General features: G+C 56.5%; 2 protein-coding genes across 11 annotated transcripts in view; one reads left to right on the top strand and one right to left on the bottom strand.

Annotated features, from left to right (window-relative positions):
• LOC104324659 (heat shock protein HSP 90-beta) overlaps nucleotides 1-10,919 on the top strand; it is a 42,380-nt gene extending 31,461 nt beyond the window's left edge. For 7 of the 8 annotated variants that reach the window (XM_069800405.1, XM_069800404.1, XM_069800402.1 and 4 more), the window contains exons 12-13: nucleotides 1,679-1,878; nucleotides 2,515-3,517. In XM_069800405.1, coding sequence (XP_069656506.1) covers nucleotides 1,679-1,878; nucleotides 2,515-2,626 — 312 coding nt within the window. In that variant the 3' untranslated portion in view covers nucleotides 2,627-3,517. Of the gene's footprint in view, nucleotides 1-1,678; nucleotides 1,879-2,514; nucleotides 3,518-4,925; nucleotides 5,073-5,267; nucleotides 5,475-5,757; nucleotides 5,918-6,122; nucleotides 6,257-6,752; nucleotides 7,068-7,503; nucleotides 7,670-7,865; nucleotides 8,057-8,333; nucleotides 8,482-8,762; nucleotides 9,032-9,438; nucleotides 9,773-10,329 lie in introns of those variants that run through there. The other variant, XM_069800408.1, reaches the window with a different exon arrangement.
• A 2,011-nt stretch (nucleotides 10,920-12,930) lies between these two features.
• Nucleotides 12,931-20,066, bottom strand: SLC35B2 (solute carrier family 35 member B2). Of its 3 annotated transcripts, none has more exons than XM_069800409.1 (4): nucleotides 19,940-20,066; nucleotides 16,832-17,025; nucleotides 16,372-16,532; nucleotides 12,931-15,071 (listed from the first exon to the last, which is right to left on the bottom strand). In XM_069800409.1, the coding sequence occupies exons 2-4, from the start codon at nucleotides 16,986-16,988 to the stop codon at nucleotides 14,133-14,135; spliced, it is 1,257 nt and encodes a 418-aa protein (XP_069656510.1). In that variant the 5' UTR covers nucleotides 16,989-17,025; nucleotides 19,940-20,066; the 3' UTR covers nucleotides 12,931-14,132. The 3 variants fall into 3 exon arrangements, with proteins under 3 accessions (XP_069656510.1, XP_069656513.1, XP_069656512.1); XM_069800412.1 differs by lacking the exon at nucleotides 19,940-20,066 and adding an exon at nucleotides 17,929-18,029; XM_069800411.1 differs by lacking the exon at nucleotides 16,832-17,025 and having other exon boundaries at nucleotides 19,940-20,015.
• Between the last annotated feature and the right edge of the window lie 701 nt (nucleotides 20,067-20,767).

The raw sequence follows: 20,767 nt of genomic DNA, 5'->3' as shown, positions 1-20,767 counted from the left end.
CCCTTTGCGACAGCTGCAATTGGGGCTGCCATCCATGGCTTGGAGCAGGAAGGAGGTGCAGAGATGATTCCTGCCTTGGCTTTAAGTCCTAAGCAGAGATTTATGGGTCAGAGCCGAGAACCACAATGTTGTCCTGTCCTCCTCCTACCTCTCTTTCAGCACAGCTTGGATGAAGCTGCCTCCTCCATTTCAGCCTCTTTGTAAACAAACCTTCACTCCAGCTATGCAAACAGTGAGACGGGATGGCGGCAGGGAAAAAGGGTGAAAGACAGGGCAGCCTAAAATAAAACCTCTGGCCTTGGCACAGGACACAGATGCTTTAAAGAGCCTTGTCCTGGGAGCAGGGCAGAGCAATGCCATGTGGGTCCCAGAGCTGTCCCCTACTGTGTCTCCTCGCTCTCATCTCCCCTGCTCAGAGCTGCTGGGGCTGAGTGATGGGAGCTGTGATGGGGGTGGGTGAGGAAGGGGGCTGTCCCATCTGTCTCTTCCTGCTCCTTCACCCACCCTCCAAGTGCCGTTTTCCCCATATTGTTCAGGCTGTTTGTCTAGAGAAGCTCCTCAGCACCATGTGCTGTGGGGTCTGTCCAGGCCTGGCTTCCCCACAGCCTGGAGCTGCTTCTGCCCTGGCCATCACTGCTGGTGCCCTTGGCCTTGGCCATGAGCCTCATTGCCTGGTGTCCAGGCTGCAGCCTCTGTGGTGGGATGACCCAAGAGTAGATGTTTCCAAAACAAGGCTGTGTGGAAAGTCTGACTGCCTGCGGTTTTGGCCTCATTTCCCTGGTTGGGGCCCCGCTCGCTCCTTTTCTCCTCCGCAAGCAGGAGAGGCTGCTGCTCTTGCCAGTTTGCCCACAGACATGGCAGCTGGCCTAACCTCAGCTTCCCCCTGTGCTCATGAAGTGTCCCATGGCTATGGCAGCCCAGCAGCTCCCAAGGCAGCTGTGTGTCTCTCCTGACCCCAGACCAGTGAGCCCTGTCATCTGTGAACCTGGCACCTCATCGAGGGGACCCTAGATGGAGCCGGGCACGTCTTGTACCGGGGCCTGCCTCGGTCCTAGTTGCAGGGACAACACAGGGGGACGATGCCTCCTTCTTTGGCCCAGCCTCACGTCAGGGACTCTGTTAGGATCCGAGGAGACCGTAACTTGGTCTGTGCCTTTCCCAGCACTGTCCAAAACAGCCCCAGCATAATCCCTTTCCCAGATTGCTGGATGTTGCCCCACTTGGCTGGCGGAAGGTGTAGGAGGCTGAAGAGCTGGTTAAAGCCCAGTTTGCAGGCCCTGAGGTGCCAGAGGGGATTTACCTCAGCCAGCCTTGTCCTGCATGGTGGTTCGCTGCAGGAGATTGCGTGAGTGTGCACAAGGCTCTCCTGCCTGCCTGTTGTTTCCAGCAAGGGTTTAGCAGTTGCTCAAAAGCTCAGCTCGGTATTTTGGCTCTAGTGCTGCTGCTGTCCAAGTCGGCTGGGATAGGACTTTCAGACCTAGTAGGACCCCCTTACTAGAGCAGGTGGTGATGCTGAGATTTGTTGCAGCAGAGAAAGTCTCTCAGCAACTTTGCCATCTCTGTGGCTCCTCTGCAGCCCTGGTGCAGCAAGGACAGCCTCTGTATAGCCCCTGCCAGCATGCCGTGGGATGGGGAATGGCCACTTCTCACTGCTCAGTGACCTGTGTTTTTCTCCCAGCCTGGGAAGGACAGCTGCCTCCTGCCAGTGATGGTGGCCCTCCGTGTTATATTTATCCCTCTTTTCATGCTGTGCAACGTGCACCCCCGTGACTACCTGCCTGTCATATTCTCTCATGACGCCTGGTTCATCATCTTTATGATCTTCTTCTCCATCTCCAATGGTTACCTGGCCAGCCTTTGCATGTGCTTCGGGCCCAAGTAAGTAAGAGCTGGGGACAGAGGAAGCGTTGGTTACACCCCCAGATGCTAGCCCCAGCATGACTCTTGGAGTCTGGCTCTGCCCAGCTCTGTCATCTGGAGAAGGGGATGCAGGCACACCACCTCAGGGAAGACAACCCCAGTGTCCTATCTCCCAGCCTTGTGCCTCCATATCCTAGAGATGAGGAAGCTATTGTTTGGGCTCTCCATTTCCCCCACCTGCCATGCTGGGGAAGGGGCTGGACACAGCGGGGATCTGGAGGGGAGCAAAGTGTGGCACAGCACCCACAGCAGGGTGAGCAGCCCTGCCTGGCGCAGGAGCACAGGCAGCATGAGGAGCCCAGCTGGGGCTCAGCCAGGCAGGCAGCAGTACATGGGGGCAGGAGTCAGGGAAGGGTGTCCATGGTGCCAGGAGCTTCAGGGCAGCCTGGCTGATGCACTTTTTCTTTCTTTACGAGCCTGTAATGTGGAGGCAGGCTCTTGGAGCCAAGGTGGATTTGCTCTTGCTGTTCCTCTGCTGCAGAGGAGCACAGCTTCTGGCTCCTCTGTGGCCTCCTCCCAGCTCTCTGTTGAACTCACAGCAGGGCATGGGGCACGCATCCCCAAGGATGGGTCTGACACCTGTTTCTCCCCTAGGAAAGTGCTTGCCCAAGAAGCAGAGACAGCTGGAGCCATCATGGCCTTTTTCCTGTCGCTCGGCTTGGCCCTAGGAGCTGCTGTCTCCTTTCTGTTCCGAATTCTCATCTAGCAGAGGCACCTGGAGGGTGCAGGAACACCGAGAGATGGCTCTACATCCTCCTCCAAGGCCCTGGACACCTTGGCGCTGTGGGGAGATGAACACCTCACGCCTGCCCCTGCCAAATTGCACTGCCACGGCGGACATTAGACCCAGGGACAGTTCCACTCCTGCAGGGTTGGCCTGGCTCCTGCCATGCTCGGATGTGTGATGCCTTCAGGCCTATGTGCCTTCTTCTTCCCCATGCTGTGTGTAAGACCCCCCCGGATCTCACAGAGGTCCAGCTGCCTCCCACGCTGTACAATTTCCCCAGCTCAAGGCCAAAAGCCATTCTCAGCCTCCTCCTCTCTGACAGAGTTGAAGGCTGGTATCCAGTGTTACTCCCTCTCTTGTCCTTGTCCCAAAGATGCCTAGGGACTTGCTCTCGTCTCCTTCCTTCCAGGGGACCTCAACACTTCTTCTGCTGGTGAGACTTGTAAACAGGGAGGAGAGCCCCAGCCAGCCTCACCATACCTGCTCTCTGCTAGGCGCACATCTCCCTGCCCAGCAGTATCCCAGGGACATAGACATCTGTGTCCTCCCCACATAGAGAGCCAACACCATGGCTAGGCTGCGGGAGGAGGAGGTCTCCACCCCCCACCTTCTCCCCCTCTTCTTGCCTTTGTTCCCTACTTTTTTTTTTGTGTGTGTGTGATTCTGCCATTGTTTTTCTGCCTCCTGGTTGTGTGACCGGAGGTTCCCATTGTGGACTGCGAGAGGCAGCAACTCCCTTCCCAGCCAGGCTGCCTTCCCTGCCCACCTGTGCTGCAGGGGGAGGCCTGACCTCTCCCTTCGCTTTCCCATCCCTTGTCTGTGTAAATCTGTCTGTACAGTTGCCATTTTCTATAAAAAGACCAAAACGTCCCTTTGGGTATGCGTGTGTCTCCATCGCCACGGGGGAGAGGGCTGCAGAGGGGCAAGGGCTGAAGGGAGTGGGCACCGGCACTTCAGTAGCCGGCATCAGGCAGCGAAGCCGCGTGTGCATCCGCTGCAGAGACAGGCCCAGCGCCTCTCCGCTACGGGGACACGGCCAGCATGGGAAGGGAGTACGCCAAGGGACCACCAGCACCTCTGGTAAGGAAGGGATGCACCTGCGTATTTTGGGGTGCAGTGACCTGCAGCACATGCACCTGGGAGCTTTCCTTGTGCCTGGGAACGGCCGGAGTGCCACCTCCTGCTCCTGGGCGGGAACTACACCACCCTGCCCGCGGGCCTCCGCCCCACACACCACCCCTCTGCCCCCCAGTCATTCACAGCCATCACCCCGCCCCCCGGCACCCACGGCCAAAAGGTGTGGAGCCCCGGCCCCTTCATCCCAACCCCGGTCAGGCCTGCGTGCCCACAGCCTCAGCAGGGCGGACACGGCATGAGCTTTATCGTATTGCCCTTAGACGCTAAAAATACAGCGTACCCAAACACAGGTTTCCAACGAGGAAAACGAGCCTGCGTTGGTCTCAGGCTCCGACACGACCCCTACAGCCCGCCCCCGCCTCCAGAGCCGGTCGCCTCCATCTTGTCCCCTCCGCATCCGCAGGGCCCCTGGTTACACAGGGCCCCCAGCTGCAGAACGGCAGAGCTACGCGGCTCTCGGAGGAACCGCAACGTGGAGCTAAGACAGCAGGCAGCCTCTGGGGCGATGCGGATCCCCGGTTCCCTGCCTGGGCCCGGAGCCTGCGGCCCGGGGAAACCGCGGAGGCACCGCCCTGACCGCTCTGGAACCCTCTGGAAATTGCTTTGCACTGCTGCCGCCCCCTGTGCCCCTCCGCTTGCCGGTCGCGGGAAATAGTCCCCTACGGCGACGGGGAGTCGCGACCGGGAGCGGTCCCGGTAACGGCATGGGGCTGAGAGATGTGCGCCCGCCTCCACCATAGCCGCCGCCGTTAAACGGCAACGGTGATGGGGCCCATAAGGAGTCCTGCCGCATCGCCCAGGCCAGGGAAGCAGCAGCGAGAACGCCCCACAGAGGCTGCAGCCAGGGTGGAGAGGGCGACTGCGCTAGGCGAGGCCCATAGGGAGGCGTGCTCATAAGGGAGGTGGGAGCCGGAATACTGTAGCGGGGACCACCGCCGTTTTAAGGCGGAAGGAGACGGTGAGCGGTGAGGCGCCGCCCCCCCCTTGCCTATAAAAGCCGGCCATGGAGGGCGTATAGCTCTTCCGCTGGTCGTTCACGCCCGGCGCGGTGAGGATCCTGCGCTGGGCCCGGTGGCCCTGCTGCCCGCCCCCGCTTCTCCCAACCCCGCCCCGGTGGTAACGGCCTGTGCTTGCCTTGCAGATGCCTGAGGAGGTGCAGCACGAGGAAGAGGATGTGGAGACCTTCGCCTTCCAGGCGGAGATCGCCCAGCTCATGTCACTCATCATCAACACCTTCTATTCCAACAAGGAGATCTTCCTGCGGGAGCTCATCTCCAACGCCTCCGACGTGAGCCCGGGCCCTGCTCGCCCCTGCGGGGGCAGTCTCCTTCCTCTGCTGGGGGGCTCAGGGGGAGGCTGATGTCCCGCCGGCGGTGCCCAGGGAGAGGCCGGTGCCTGGGGTGGTGGCCTGCGAGGCTTGTGCTGGGGGAGGGAGGCAGCTTTTGAGGAGGGAGGCCGTGGCGAGCATCACCCTCTCCCTTAGGCACTGGATAAGATCCGCTATGAGAGCCTGACTGATCCCTCAAAGCTAGACAGCGGTAAGGACCTCAAGATTGACATAGTCCCCAACCCCCGGGACCGCACGCTCACCCTGGTGGACACTGGCATCGGGATGACAAAAGCAGACCTCATCAACAACCTAGGCACTATTGCTAAATCTGGTACCAAAGCCTTTATGGAAGCCCTGCAGGTGGGTTGCCTTTGGCTGCATGGGTTCCCCAGGGCCTGGGCCCCAGGCTTTCACTGGGTTATAGCTCCAGCCCTGCTGCCTTTTTTGCTGTGGTAGCTGTTGGCCTACCTGAGTGTGCTTCCCCACCTTACCAGCAGCAGGGTGGAGCTGAGGGTAGGGCTGGCTGCCTGTTGGCACTTGCCTCTTTTTGCCTGCATGCTGACCCAGTTCCTTGCTGCTGTGAATCAGTTGCAGACATATTCTGTCTTTTCACTGGTCTATCAGTCTTTCTCTGCCTTTGCAGGCTGGCGCAGACATTTCCATGATCGGGCAGTTTGGTGTGGGTTTCTATTCTGCCTATCTAGTGGCTGAGAAGGTGGTTGTCATTACCAAACACAATGATGATGAGCAGTATGCTTGGGAGTCATCAGCTGGGGGCTCCTTCACTGTCCGAACTGACCATGGTACGTGTTGTACAAAACCCTAAGTGTATTTCTCTGCTAGAAGCACCCCGTTTGCTGGTGCTCCCTAGAGCTGTGCTGTGTTGTCAGGTACGCTTGTTAATGTAAGGTATTGAGTAGTGTTTAGGCTCAAGGAGCTGGTCCCACTTGCTTTCTGCCCTTTAACGCTATGCCCTGGGATGCTAATGTTTCTCTCCCCACATTGTAGGTGAGCCCATTGGAAGGGGCACCAAAGTGATCCTGTATTTGAAGGAGGACCAGACAGAGTACTTGGAGGAGCGGCGTGTCAAAGAGGTGGTGAAGAAGCACTCCCAGTTCATTGGCTACCCCATCACACTCTATGTATGTAAGGGAAGAACTGTGGGGACCCACTGAAAAGCTGGAGGCAGGGGTGGGTGTTATTGGGAGCAGGAGCCCAGAAAAGAGCAGAGTACAGTCTTTTCTGTTCCCTTCTGTAGCTCCTGGCTGCTGGGTATTGAGCAGTGGTGCTCCTAGCTTCTGTGGCCAGAGGTGATTTGAGGCTAGGGGCTCATTGGAGGTGAAAGGTGGTGGGTATCCAGCCATGTTTTTGGTCTTTGATCTGTGCAGCTGGGGGTCATCTACAACCAGCCATGGAGGCAGGAGGGTTTTCTGCCCCTTGTCTCATCTTCAGACACAGGTTTTGGTTCCATGAGCTGTGGAGTGACTTTTGAGGGCTGGTTTCAGGAGAAGCCCTGGTTCTAGATGTTACATTTGTTGGGCCTTGGAGGACACCCATTTCTTTCATCTGGAGCAAAAGGATTCCTGGTAACAGTTGCTTGGGGCTGAACCCGACTCTTCTTTCTCTCTTTCTCCACAGCTGGAGAAGGAGCGTGAGAAAGAGGTCAGTGATGATGAGACAGAGGAAGAAAAAGATGAGAAGGAAGAGGAAGAGTCAATGTCCAAAGATGAGGAGAAACCCAAAATCGAGGATGTGGGCTCTGATGATGATGATGAGGGAGACAAAGGCAAGAAGAAAAAGACCAAGAAAATCAAGGAGAAATATATTGACCAGGAGGAGCTGAACAAGACCAAGCCTATTTGGACTCGCAACCCTGATGACATCACCCAGGAGGAGTATGGCGAGTTCTACAAAAGCCTCACCAATGACTGGGAGGACCACCTGGCTGTCAAGGTGGGTGCTGGGCCACCCTGGCTTGCAGAGAGACAGAGGGCACCTTTCTAGCCCATACTTAGAGCCACCATGTGGTTGTGCCTCAGTGGGACTGAAGGCTCCCGGGCCACTTGGTGGTGCCTCAGCTTGCACTGCAACTCCTGTGCAAGTGGGAGGGTTGGCAGTGCCAGCCTAGAAGCAGAACAGGAGGGTGTTGGGCCTCAGAGAAGCATGACTTTTCCATCCAGGCCTGCTGGATGCCAGAGACCCCTGGCGTGTGGGGGGTAGTGGGACTGAGAAGGGGGAAATGCAGGCTGCTTGGATGCTAGAGACCCTGCTGTGCCCCCTGCCAGCCCCAGTGCTGAGGAACAGCAGTTCAGCATGCCCAGAGTGGGTTCTGGGGGAAGGGGTAGAAGGGAAGCACCCCGGCAGCTGTTTTTCCTTCCTGGCTCCGCAGCACTTTTCTGTGGAAGGGCAGCTGGAGTTCAGGGCCCTGCTCTTCATCCCACGCCGTGCCCCTTTTGACCTCTTTGAGAACAAGAAGAAGAAGAATAACATTAAGCTGTATGTGAGACGTGTCTTCATCATGGACAGCTGTGATGAGCTCATCCCTGAGTACCTAAGTAAGAGCCCCCCTGCCTTAGCTTCTCAGTGCAGAGCCTGGGACCCTCACAGCCTGTGGTACTGCTCCCAGTACAAAGCGGCTGGATGAGGCACTAGCTGGTGTGGGCGCACAGCAGTCAGTGTCTTAGTGCTTTTCCTCCTGTCATGAAGCTCAGAGCTTTTAACCTGACTCCTGTTTTCATTTCTGCTACTCAGACTTCATCCGGGGTGTTGTGGACTCAGAGGACCTGCCTCTGAACATCTCTCGTGAGATGCTCCAGCAGAGCAAGATCCTCAAGGTGATCCGCAAAAACATTGTGAAGAAATGTTTGGAGCTCTTCTCTGAGCTGGCAGAGGACAAAGAGAACTACAAGAAATTTTATGAGGCCTTTTCCAAGAATCTGAAGGTGAGCTGGGTACTGTGCACGTGGAGAAGGGAGGGGCCCATGACCTGTCTGCCTGAGGAGCAATTTGTCCCTGTGCCATGTCTTCTCTGCATGGGTGTTAGGGTAGAGGGGGTCTTGCGAGTGCCCCAGAGAGCCGTTGTGGGCAGCTGGCCCCTCTGGCTGCCCTAGGCCCAACACTCAAATGATCAGGGGGTGGGCAGAGATGGCTGTGCCTCAGGGGTGGCCAAGTGCATGCAAGTCCTATCCTGGAGGCTTCATGCATCTTTTCTGCCCCCAGCTGGGCATCCATGAGGACTCAACCAACCGAAAGCGCCTTTCAGAGCTGCTGCGTTACCACACATCCCAGTCAGGTGATGAGTTGACTTCGCTTTCAGAGTATGTGTCCCATATGAAGGAGACCCAGAAGAGTATCTACTACATCACAGGTGAGCCAGAGCTCCTCTGTGCCCTAGCAACGTGGAGGCAGGTTACCTGCTGACCAGCCCTAACTTAAAGCAAATTTTTCCAGGAAGGTCCTGCTGTCTTCAGCAGGCCCTCCCTGCTGAATCACAGCCCATCCCTGGGTGCTGGGGAAAGACCACCAGGCCTAGAGCCCCAGCTGCAGCCAGTTTTATGCTAGGGGTTCCAAGTGACTATTGCTGTTAGTCCTGCTGTAACCAGCTCTTATGTCTTGGTGATATCTCATTTTTACTCCCCACAAATACAGGGGAGAGTAAGGAGCAGGTTGCCAACTCAGCCTTTGTGGAGCGTGTGCGGAAGCGTGGCTTTGAGGTGGTATACATGATGGAGCCCATTGATGAGTACTGTGTGCAGCAGCTCAAAGAGTTTGATGGCAAGACCCTGGTATCGGTCACCAAAGAGGGGCTGGAGCTGCCTGAGGATGAGGAGGAGAAAAAGAAGATGGAGGAGAGCAAGGCCAAGTTTGAGACCCTCTGCAAACTCATGAAGGAGATCCTGGACAAGAAGGTGGAGAAGGTGAGGAGGGCTGTGTGCTCTGTGATGCAGGCAAGGGCCCCAGCTCAATCAATGCAAGCCTCTCATCTCCCTCATCTCCTGCAGAGGAGCTGCTAAAGGAGACTGGAGGTCCCAGCATGCACCATCTTGCTCTAAGCAGCCAGGCTGCAGGTGAGGGGCACTGACCCAAATACATGCATTGATGGGAAAGGGTAAGTGTGGGAAACATGCAGTGGGTGCTGAAGATGCTGGCTGAGCTGTGCAAATGAGTCTGTGTAGCAGTCCTGGAGCTGCTTGGAGATCTCTGCTTGCTTTGGGGTGTCCCCAGGTGAATGTGGGGCAAAGACCTGGGGTATCATGTGCTGTGGCTGGGCCCAGTCCAGGGCATATGGGTACCTTGCTCAGCTAACCCTTGGCTACATTGGCAGGTAACGATCTCAAACCGGTTGGTCTCATCTCCCTGCTGCATAGTCACCAGCACCTATGGTTGGACAGCCAACATGGAGCGCATCATGAAGGCTCAGGCACTGCGGGACAACTCTACCATGGGCTATATGATGGCCAAGAAGCACCTGGAGATCAACCCGGACCACCCAATTGTGGAAACACTCCGCCAGAAGGCTGATGCTGACAAGAATGACAAAGCTGTCAAAGATCTGGTGGTGCTACTCTTCGAGACTGCTCTGCTGTCCTCTGGTTTCTCCCTGGAAGATCCCCAGACCCACTCCAACCGCATCTACAGGATGATCAAACTGGGGCTTGGTATGTAGCTGTCCATGCAGCTTCTCAGGCCTGGAGCAGGTCCTGAAAGCAGGTTAGCTGGTCAGGCTAGTGTGTAACTGTCTTAGGGCAGGGGGAGGCCAGTATGTGAGCCATGCTGGTGTGATGTGCAGAACTGGCTGTGTCCATAAGGTGGCTAGGGGCAAGTGGAAACCTGGAACAAGGTACTTTGTGAAGGCTCAGGGCTCTGAGTGGACTGTCCTGTCTTCCACAAGGCCAGAAGCAACCACCACCAGGCTGCTCAGATGACGAGCTGAGGGTTTTTATTTCTTAAAGGGTGAATGTCAAAAGTTTGTAATGGGAGATGTGACCAATCTGGTGAAACAACTTGTGCTTGCACCCAACTCTTTTTCTCCAAATTGGCTATTTGGCTAAAAATGTAAATCAGGAGGTGCTGTGGCTTGGCATAACTACTGGATGCTAATAGCTCTGTCCCTCAGGCTGTGGGCAGGAGCCAGCCTTTGCTCTGGGAGAGGCTGTACCTCTGGGATCAGGTATCACTTGGAGGCCTCATCTCTTCCTTTCCTCCCCTCTCCCAGGCATTGATGAAGACGAGGTGATGGCAGAGGAGCCCAGTGCAGCTATCCCTGATGAGATCCCCCCTCTGGAGGGAGATGAAGATGCATCCCACATGGAAGAGGTAGACTAAAGTAGGAGGAAGCCTCTTCCCTCACTTGCCAGACCTCTGCACCATGTTGTGTCTGCTTAGAACAGGGTCTGCTCCCACTAGCTCCTACTGACTCCTTGGTGATGTCTATGGTTTTTGATTTGTTTGTTTGGGGTTGTTTTTGGCAGGGTGCAGGAGGGCATGATTCCCTGTCTGTCAGTAGTGAATGATTCAGGCAGCCTGAGGCATGTTTGTGTCTTTCTGCTTGTGTAGGAACAGCTGATGGGGAGTGGAGGTGAGGAGTCATCAGGCTTCCCCTCTCCCCCCATGGGGTCTCCCATGTTCCCAGTAGGCATCAAACACTGCCCTTGTTCCATTGGGGTGGGAGAGCCCTTCCTCTGAGCTGCTGCCTCCCTAAACCCCCAGGGTAGGATATTGTATTTTGGTTGGCTTGGTTATTTTTTTGTTTGATTATTCTTCTGTTGTTTTGTTCGACTGGAATTAAAGTATTGAAGAATGTGATTTACATGGTGGGGTCCTTTGTGTTTCGTGCCTACCATATGGAGGAAAGGGTCTCAGCCTGTGCCTGAGGGTATCAGGCTGCTGGTCTCTCCTCTGCCCTGACTGGTTTTCAGAGCCCTGCTTTAGGTGATCTCTACCCCTTCCCTGCCCATGCACCATGAAGTGGGTAGGAGAAACACATGACCTGCTGTGCAGGTGGGGTCATCTCTAGTGGGCAGTAGTTCTCAGTGTAGGGTGCTGCATGCCCCACAGCCTGGGAACAAGACTTTTCCAATCTGCATGTGTCAGCTGGGCAAGCTGTGCCAGGACCTGAGTCTGCACTGCTGCTGGCTGGTCTGATCTGAGTGTCCCTGGAGGCAGGAGCCATCTGCTGTCTGTTCCCTTGTAGTGCAGAGCAGGGGGTGGAGTGATAGCTCTGGACTGTACTCAAGCTGCCTCTCCAGCTCTTAGGCTAAAAGGCTCTGCTCTAGACTCCTTGCTTCCCACCTCCAGACTGCCCTTTCTGGGCTTTTGCAGTCCTGGTGGGGTTTGGCAGTATATGGCCACCCCCTGGCTTTTGCCTGGGTCCCAGATGATGGGAGAAGCCTGGGGCATTACCTCTGATTCATCTGCCCTTTACACTGAGCTCACACCCCATGAGGGGAGTTTGTCACCCTTGGCCACAATGGCACTGGGGTTTGTCAGGGAAAAGTGACACCAACATCAAGTTCTCTTGCTGACTGCTTGCCAGCAACCACGGGCACAAAATGGGAGTGGGCTTTAGCCAGTATCCATCTTCAAAAGGGAAGGAGGAGGCAGAGCCTGCTGGAGTCCCTTGCTGCACATGGGGGCAGTGCTGGAGTTGAGCTAGCAAATACCTTCAGGACAGTTTTTTCCTGAGACAGGAGGAAAAAAAATGTTCATAAGTAAGATTTCTCTCTGGATAGGAAGGTTTTGCCAAATAACCAGTAGAGTCAATTCTTCTTTTTAACTTAGAATGTTTGGGGGATGGGGTGGGTGGGTGTCAAAAATTTTTTCTTTAATCTACATTTAAATTAAAAAGGTATCCCATCCCAACCTGGCAGACAACCTATTTTTTTGTTTGGGTTTTTTTTTTTTTCAACCAAAGAAAAAAATCCATTCCATTTTCAGTCTGTCAGCAGATGGTGGGGGCAGACATTTGGGGGAATTTGTAGTGGCAGGATGAAGGGCTGTGAGGCTGCACAGGGACTTTCAAGAGCTCAGAGCTAGGAAGGGAGCACAGGTAAAAATGCTGGAGAGCTAAGTGCTCTGAAGCCTGGTGGGCTGTGCTCAGCACCAGCTGTGTTATCCCTGCTGTTATCCTCAGTACTGTGATAAGCAGCTCCAGGCCCTAGTCTCCTCTTGTAGCACTTGAGTCTCCCCTTTCTCTAACTCTGTTAGGCCAAGGTCCTGTCTCTGACCCTGGACCTCACTGTGACTAGATTGCATAGGCCTACAGACAAGGTTTTTCACCAGGCCTCCCATATGTACCAGTAGTGGGATGTACCATTGACACCCCAAGCCTCCCCTGGCTCTGGTGTGGGGCCTGTGGAGCTCATGTTGGTGCAGATGCACCCCATAAAGGATGGGCTCTTCCAGGGCTTTGCTACAGCACTGGTACCCCTGGCTGGCAGGTGCTCAGCAGGCCTCTGCACCATCTCTTTCTAGCTATGCAGGCTGTAGATACACCCACTGGGGCTGCCCAAGCTGCACTGTACAGGGAACCCAGGAGCCAAACCAGAATCGGCTTAACAGCGCCTCCATCTGCCCACCAGCATAAGCAGTGGTCCAAACCTGGCTGTGCTCCCCAGTTGTGTGCGCAAGGATTTCATGTCAGGCCTTGCAGCTCTGAGTCCAATGCTGGCTGATGATACCTGCCTAGGCAGAGGCACCTGTGTGTGTTTGGAAAGGAAAGACAGCTTTGCTGTCCCAGAGAGACTAGGGACATAGGAAGGGCCAGCAACTCCTTCCCCTCCTTCCAGGTACATGGAAAAAAAAATTAACAAGAACATTCACCTCCAGTGCACTATATGCAGCATATTTTTAATTTAATAAAATAAAAAGAGAAAAAAAATTGCCTTTCAAAAGTACCAAAACCTGCTGGTTTGTCAGTCAGGTTGTGTTGAGGAGAAAAGCATTAACCAGTAAAACCCAGGCTCGTGGGAAAAAGCAGCTTCCACTGCTCCATCCCCTGCTGCCTGGGGAGCAGGTGCCTGCTCATTCCATCCCCTGCTGCCTGGGGAGCAGTAACAAGGCACCGCAAGCAGACTCTGCCCTCTCAGCCCTCCAGGCACAGTGGGGCTCTGGCCAGGCCCCAGGAAAGCCAGGGCCAATGCCTCCAGTTGGCAGAAAGAAGAGGGGCTGTTTGTGCTTCTCTGAATGGCAACTACAAAGCCCAGAAACCGTGGCACTGAGACACCCGAGGCGATGCTGGGGCTTCTGGGCAGCGCAGCCTTTGGCCTGTGACAGCAGCAGATGTAACCAAAAAAGCAACCTAGAACAACTCAAAATCAGCCTGGGCTGAGGAGACCAAAGAAAACTGTCTCAAAGCAGGGGCAAGGAGCTGATAAAACCAAACTGGGAGGTACCGCCTTTCACTGCAGTGTGCCCTCCCAGAGCAGATCCCAGGCCTAGGGTAGGACAAGCTGGGAGTCCTTCCCTTAGCTGTGCCTGTCCTACCTGGAGCACCTCCTGGGAGGGTGGCTGAGAGCTCCCCCTCTTTGGCACAGGCTCAGGACTTACCTCACGTGGAGGTGTTTCAAAAAGAAAGCTAGTGTTTTGCTTGCCCTTTCCTCCTGCCAAGCTCTGTAGCAGTGACAGAAATGGAGGAGCATTAGCCAGAGGCAAGACAGTGTCAGAGAAAAGAGCTCCCTTGTTCATCAGTGACTTCGGAGAGAAGCCACAAGAGGTGGGGCAGGAGTACCAGCAGCCCCATGCTGGTTTTCCCCCAGGATGTGAGCCCCTAGGCTGGTGCCTTGGCTGGAAGTCTTTGACCCATTAAGGCAAACGGAAAGGTTTGGAGCTGTGGCAGCCTGGAGCATTCCCTGGGCTTGTTCCAGCCCCTTCCCCAGGAAAAGCAGGTGGAAAAGCGAGTCACTGGTCCAGCCTATCCATAGCCCACCCTGCTCCTCAGCAGGTTCTGAGAAATCAAGCAAGTACCCCCGAGCGGAGGCAGGACAGCAGGCATGGCGTAAATGCCGTGGCCCCAGCTCCTTAGACCTTTTGTACAGGGGTCTCACCTGGCGGGATCTTCTTACTACGCTTCTTCATGCGGCTGCGGGCATAGACGCGGAGGAAGAGGGCCATGAAGACAACAGCTACGCCCAGCCCACCCACAACAGTGACAGTGTGCCCGTAGATGAGGCAGGAGAGGAGGATGGCAAAGGCCTGGCGCAGCGTCATGATGATGGTGAAGACGGCTGCCCCAAACTGGTTGATGGTGTAGAAGATGAAAAGCTGGCCGCAGGCGGAACACACTGAGAGCAGCACAGCATGGGCTGTAAACTCTGAGTGGCGGGCCATGAAGCGTAATGATTCCAGCAAGGCACCCTGCTCCAACAGTGAGCCCACCGTGAAGAGGCAGGAGAAGACGTTGACGCCAAACATCATCTGCACGGGAGACATCTTGTAGGTGAAGAGGGCGTCCTGCCAGTTGGACGTGAAGCTGTCGAAGATTATGTAGCCAGCCAGGAGGACTATGCCTGAGAAAGTGGTGACAGTGGACACGTGCCTGTTGGGAGCACTGGAGAGCAGAAACATGCTGACCCCCACAGAGATGAGGGCAGCAGTCAGGTACTCCCAGTACTCATAACTCTTGCGTGATACCAGTTTGCCCATCATCATCACTGGGATCACTTTGGAGGCCTTGGCCAGCACTTGGGTGGGGAAGCTGATGTATTTGAGTGCCTCATACTGGCACCAGCTACTAAGGATGTTGGAGAGGGAGGCAAAGGAGTATTTGTACATAGGAGCCCCGTGACGTGGCTGCTTGGTCAGGGCGCAGTAGAGACCAGCCACCGTGAATGCCAGGATGCGGTTCATGAACACTAGGAACTGGGAGTCCTTGAACTTCTCACCAGGGTCTGTTTCAGTGGCACCGTACGTTCTCGTCATCACACGCTCCTGGAGGACACCCCATGTGAGGTAGGAGGCCTGCAAAGCAGGAGGAGCACAGGGAGAGTCAGGACCTGCATTAGCAGCTGCAAGAAACCACGGGAAAAACAGACCCCAGGAGATCCTTGCTTGTCCCAACGTTGCCTCATCCTCTGCACGGCCAATGCTTCTCTGAGACACTGGGAGATGGGGCCACCCCCCACTCCACCCATCTGAGGGAACCCACTGTTCCCACCAGGAACATGCCGTCCCAAACAAACCCTGCTCGGTTTACAGCCTCTTCAAGGGGAGAGAAGCCTGCAAAGCAAACATCCTGGCGTACACCAAGCAGTTATGCTTTAGGCTGCCTGTTGAACCAGACCTACAGGATCAGGGAACGTTACTGATGCACAGTTGCAGTTTTGGTGCCAGCTCCCTGCAGCAGGTCCTGGCAGTTTTCCCAGTGGCCTCTGCATTGGTTTTCACTTCCAGCTCCCTAAGCCCGGTTCCTCCATCCAAATCAATTCTAGTCTCAAAACCCACCAGATGAAGTTGTTCTCCGGGGATGATTGCTGTTCTGGCTGTCACCTCTACTACTTCTGGTGCAACAGTACCAAGCCCCTCACAAAAGTAACACAGACTTCCTCTCACCACACATCCCCTCCCAAGAAACTGAGGCACAGAGAGATGGAAGGACTTGCTGGTGACCCGCAGCAAGTCTGAAAGGGCTGGCATAGTAGGCTAGAGAGTGCGTGTCTTCTGCTGGCTGTGGGATGTGTAGGTTTTTCTATCACAATGCCCACATTTCTATTTTAAGTCCTCACAGACCCAAAAAGCTGCCCTTCCTAATGATGCTCAGGCTGTAGCAGAGACTTGCGGAAACCAAGATTAAAATTTCCTGTTTATCTGTAGCTGAATTCAGTACTTCTCTCCAGTATTCAAATGCAATCCGTCAAGGCAGGATGCATCAGCCCTAGAAGGTGACCCAGAGGAGAGCCTGGGAGATAAAAGGGCTCAAACTATCTGCTGCTCTGACATGAGGGCCATAACAAGAGCAGCCCTAACAATCTGTTGAATCACAGAATTTTCCCTATCCATGGCTGCAGAGGACTGCGATCAGATGGACAGGAGGTCCCAACCCTGGTGACACCAGCTAAACAGACCTCCACAGCCCTTAGAGGTGACACAGCAGCTCTGGTGGACTATCCTGGTTGAGAGGCTGTGTCCCAGCCTCCAACCTTGCCCCAGTCAAAGACAAGCACTGCATCCTTGGTCTTCAAGGAACTGATGGCCACAAACCCACTGCCCGCCTCCTCCTCCCAGAGTGGGATGGCCACACATGCATGCACAGGGGCCCTACCTGTAGACCAGCAGCGCAGAAGAGCAGCTTGAAGACCTGTCGGGCTGTAGAGGACTCTGTGGGCTCTGCTCGGGGTGGCAGAGAGCCATCCTCCTGGTGTACAGACTTCACCTCAGAGCCGAACACGCATGATTTGATGACAGGGAAGCAAATGCCTCGGCCTGAACAGGGTAAGAGAACATGGCGACAGAATTAACCACAGCCTGCGCACCACAAGCTGCACCAGCTTGAGAGGTGAAGCCTCCCTCCTTACTAGCCTCCACATCTGCTGGCACGGGGGCCTTGGAGAACTTTCAGGGTAGCACCCAGACAGCTCTGGGATGCAGCTCTGTGAGTGGCTCAAGCCTGGTCTAATAAAGCAGGTTGGGGAAACATCCTGTCAGCACTGAATGGGGTTGACCAAGGGGGTGCAGAGAGCTCACAGGGAGGCAGGATGTGGAAGGGAAGCTCCTGCCCTTACCTGTCTCCAGGTAATTCCTTCTCTTGAAGTACTGGATGAGGAGGAATCCCGGTATCACAATACTCGCGTAGCCAGCAGCATTAACAAAGAAACGGAAGAGCCAGAAGTCCCCCCACGAGCCCTGCAGGGCAGGTGTGATCTCTTCACCAGTAGCCATTGTAGGGAGGGAAGCCAGCACGAGGGGAAGGCAAAATCTGTGCAGAGAGGAAGAGGTGGGTGGTGGGCTACTGGTACATGGCCACCTCCGCTCCGCATGCCTGCGCCACCCACCGCCCGGCCTGCTCCACCAGGAGGCAGCACCCAGGTTCCACCCCAGCGACAACAGTGATGATGGCAGCACATGGAGTACGAAATGCCCTCTGGAGTTGAAAAGCACGTGCCAGACATTTATGTTTGCTTCTGTTAAGGGTGTTTGCTCTGGCATAGGAACATGTGGACTTAGAAACTTGGATTTCCAGGACTGGAGAGAACGTTTGAACAATGTTGTAGCCATCTGGTTTTGACAATGCCCTTACTCCAAATCCAAGGAGCACCTCACCTTTTTAGGTTAAACTTTAGTGCAGCTCCTGAGTGGAAAAGGTGATTGAATGGAAAAAGTGACTCCTACCTAGCAGCTTGTGTTCCAAGCATGTGGCCAGAGTGGCCTTCCTCTGAGAGCAAATGGTTCAGAGCTTCCCCCTCCAGCTCCACCAGGTGAGTGGAAGAGAGCCAGGGAGGGTTTAGGCTGCCAGCCTCCCCCACTTCCCCACACAGCCCTGGAAGGGAGCTTGCTAAGGCATTTCCCACAGCTCAGAGGAAATTACGAGGGCTCACCCACTTGGCAAGACACAGCCAGAGAGCAAGGTTGGGAAGGAACTTTATTACCAACTGGCTGGTTGGGATTTTACCAGGATACCTGAGAAGGTATAGCTGATATTCTTCAGCTATAGCCCTAGGTGGTGATCTAGCCAGCTTTAAAACAGCTTTAATACTCCCGAAGGGGTTCTTCCCTCCACTGTCCCATCCCTCAGAGGCAAACCTGCGCTATTCAGGGACTATGCAAAGAACAAGAGCACCAAGTACACAACAAAATGAGCAAACTGGCAAGGACTTCCTACACCCAAGGCCATCTGCATCCTCCTCTCGCACAGCAAGCTGTGGCTTCCAGCATCAGGGTAGGAGGTTTCCTTGGTCCATGCTCCATCCCTGCCTCAGTCTCTTCAGTAGAAAAAGCCTCCTGATTTGGGAGCCAGGCGAGGGTCCTGTGGGGCTGGCTACATAAACATGCACCAGAAAAAGTTCTGGGCTCCTGTGACGGAAAGGGCCAGAGATGTTAATCCCCTGTCCACCAAAAACAACTGAGTCATAGGAATTTAGGCCCTGTGAGGTGTACCTGGTCCCAGCATAATATAGCTGTGACCTCTAGTAGCCCTCACATGAAACTCAGAGACTTACTTACAAACGAGCTTTAAAGGCAAGAAAGTCCCCTGCGATTTCATGAACAAGCCCTCCCCACCGACCTCTCATCCCCTTGGGAAAGGCCTGAGGGGCTTTTCTTATCCTCAGTTGCTGTGGCCAGGACCCCAGAGTCCAACAACCTGACCTAAGCTGAGGCTGTGTTTCACCCTGAAATCTCCCTTCTGTGACTTAAATGACCCAGAAGCTCCCAGCCCAGGGAGAAATGCAAACAGCTGGGGGTGGGTTTCTGTGCCTGCTTCCTATTCCCCCCCCTAGCCCGCTCTCCCCCATAGAAAAGGCAGTTTGACACCTCCACTCCATCATCTCTCCTGCTGCAGGGGCATCATTGCAGTCTGTAGGCGTGCTGCGGGATACAAGAACAGGGCCTGGTGCAGGCAGCTGGGGCTGAAGCTGCCCATATGCTCCTAGGTTTGCCCATATTAAGTAACCCTGGTTGATGGCAGCAGCCTTCTTGCTGGGTGCAGAAATGCCGTTTGCTTTTGCAGAAGTCAGATATAAACGGTAGGGTCGGTTGCTGCACTCATGGGCCACGTCTCCCTTCAACTTGACAGACACCAAAAGCCAGCCAGCTCTGTTCAGTGTGACTTTGCCTGCTGTTACCCTGCTGGCCCCCTCGGCGCCACCACGGGAGAAGAATCAGCTCTGCTCTCCCACAGTGACCGTGAAGAGAGGTCTATGGAGGGACAATGGCTCTCTCTATGCCTGCGCTAGCAATTCCCAGGCCCTGAGAGCTGACTCATTGCAGCAGGCCCTGCCCTCCCCGCTGAGGCCGAGAAGGAACAGGGACACCAGTGTTACAGGTAGAAAGGGGGGGGCCGCACAGGGCAAGCAGGCGGCACACTGAGGCATGAAAGGAGCCTTAGTCTGGGGCCTGCAGAACAGCCAGAGAGCCGAGACGACAGACTCGGCTACTGTTCCCCTCGGCCCAGGAGGGGCAGCTTTCAAATGCACCGCTTCAGAGCCAGGCAGGGCCACAGCCGTCTGCGTGTGATGCAAAATTTGGGTCCCGGGCCAGAGGTCTGAAAAAAAAAAAAAAAAAAAATCCCTGCCTGCAGCCCTGCTACTCTCGAGCGCATCTCTAGCGCCTGGAAGGGCTGAGTCAAATCCAAACCTGGAGCTTACAAGTCCACGGCACCCCGCTAACAGCTCGGGATCTTAACGTCTCCTCCCCGCCCCTGCCCCGCAGCCGGCTCAAAGCCGGGCAGCAGGGATGGCCTGCGATTGTCCCCCCAGGGCCAACCGCCGCCTCTGCCCAGGGGCTGCAAACCGGAGCGGCCGGGCCGCCGGATCCACCCTCCGCGCCCCGCGCCGCGGGCAGGGCCTGGCGGGCCCCGGGGGGTCCCCGGGCGGGGGAAGAGGCGTGCGGGGAGCCCGCCTCCCACTCGAGGGCTTTACTGCCCCGAGGCTCCGAGCGCCAGCGGCCTCTGCCCGGGGACCGGGCCCGCGGGCCCAGGCACGGGGAGAGGCGGCGCCCGGCCGGGTACGGGCCGAGCGGGGCCTCGGAGACGCCACCCCGCCCGGCGGCCACGTCCGCAGGGAGCGGGCCGGCAGCGCGGCGGCGGCGGCCCGTCGCCCACCCTTGCCGAGCAGAGCGGCTGCCTGCCGCGGCCCCACCCGCCTGCCGCGCCCACCCCGGCACTCGCTACCCACCTGCGGCCCGGCCCCGGTCCCGGCCGGCTCCCCTCGGCTCCGCTCCCGGCGGCAGCGGCGGCGGAACCCCCGCCCGGCGGCGCGCAGCGGCGCCCCACAGCGCCCCCTGCCGCCCCGGAGGGGCCGCGGCGCCCGCGCCCAGGCCCAGGCCCAGGCCCAGGCCCAGGCCCCGGGGAGGCTCGGCGGCTGGAGGGGGCGGAACGGGCTGGCGCGGGCGGTCGCTTACCCCCGCGCGCCGGAGCGGAAAACACGGAGTCAGGGAGGGGAAGTCACCGGCCCGCGGAGGCGCCGGCGCAGGCCGAGCACCAGAAGACGTTTCGAGGCCTGGGCCCGAGAGCCGGGCCCGGCCCTCGCCACCGGCCCGCGCCGACCCCACAGCCTGGACCCCAGACGCGCTGAACCCGCGCTTGGCGCTCAGCTCCAGCCGAGCCTGAGGCAGGGAAAAAAACCCGCTTGCGGTGCAGAAGGCCTCGGACCTCGCCCCTCCATCCGTGCCCCGGGGCTCGGGGCCGCCGCCGAGCTCCCAGCCCTGCCCCTGGGCACACACCACAGCCGCTGCCCGGGGGGGGCTGCAGTGAAGGATGAGGCCTTCTCTGTCCCTGGCCTCACGCTCCCCTGGCCCAGCAGCCCCGCAGCCCCTTGCCGGCCCCAGGGCCTGCTGCAGCCATCAGATGGCCACCCAGTAACATTTTACAAGTCATCTTTTTAAAAAAATGTGTTTTATTTAAAAATAAAATAATATTGCAGATCGCTTCCTTCTGCCTTTTGCCTCCCCTTCCCACCCAGCTGCAGCCCTGGCCCCACCATGCCGCTCTGTCCTGCAGCGCC

Source organism: Haliaeetus albicilla, chromosome 13 (genome assembly GCF_947461875.1).
Source record: "Haliaeetus albicilla chromosome 13, bHalAlb1.1, whole genome shotgun sequence".
NCBI classification, from domain to species: domain Eukaryota; kingdom Metazoa; phylum Chordata; class Aves; order Accipitriformes; family Accipitridae; genus Haliaeetus; species Haliaeetus albicilla.
The sequence above is the reverse complement of the archived record's forward strand: the minus strand, read 5'-3'. Positions and strand labels throughout refer to the sequence as shown.

What these genes read in the sequence shown, in the direction of transcription:
- SLC35B2 (XM_069800412.1), bottom strand. Translation starts at nt 18,014, where the DNA reads ATGGAGCATGGACCAAGGAAACCTCCTACCCTGATGCTGGAAGCCACA. An exon ending in GGATGCAGATGGCCTTGGGT is followed by an intron (nt 17,026 to 17,928) that starts GTAGGAAGTCCT and finishes CTCTCTGCACAG; the next exon opens with ATTTTGCCTTCCCCTCGTGC. An exon ending in AAGGAATTACCTGGAGACAG is followed by an intron (nt 16,533 to 16,831) that starts GTAAGGGCAGGA and finishes TACCCTGTTCAG; the next exon opens with GCCGAGGCATTTGCTTCCCT.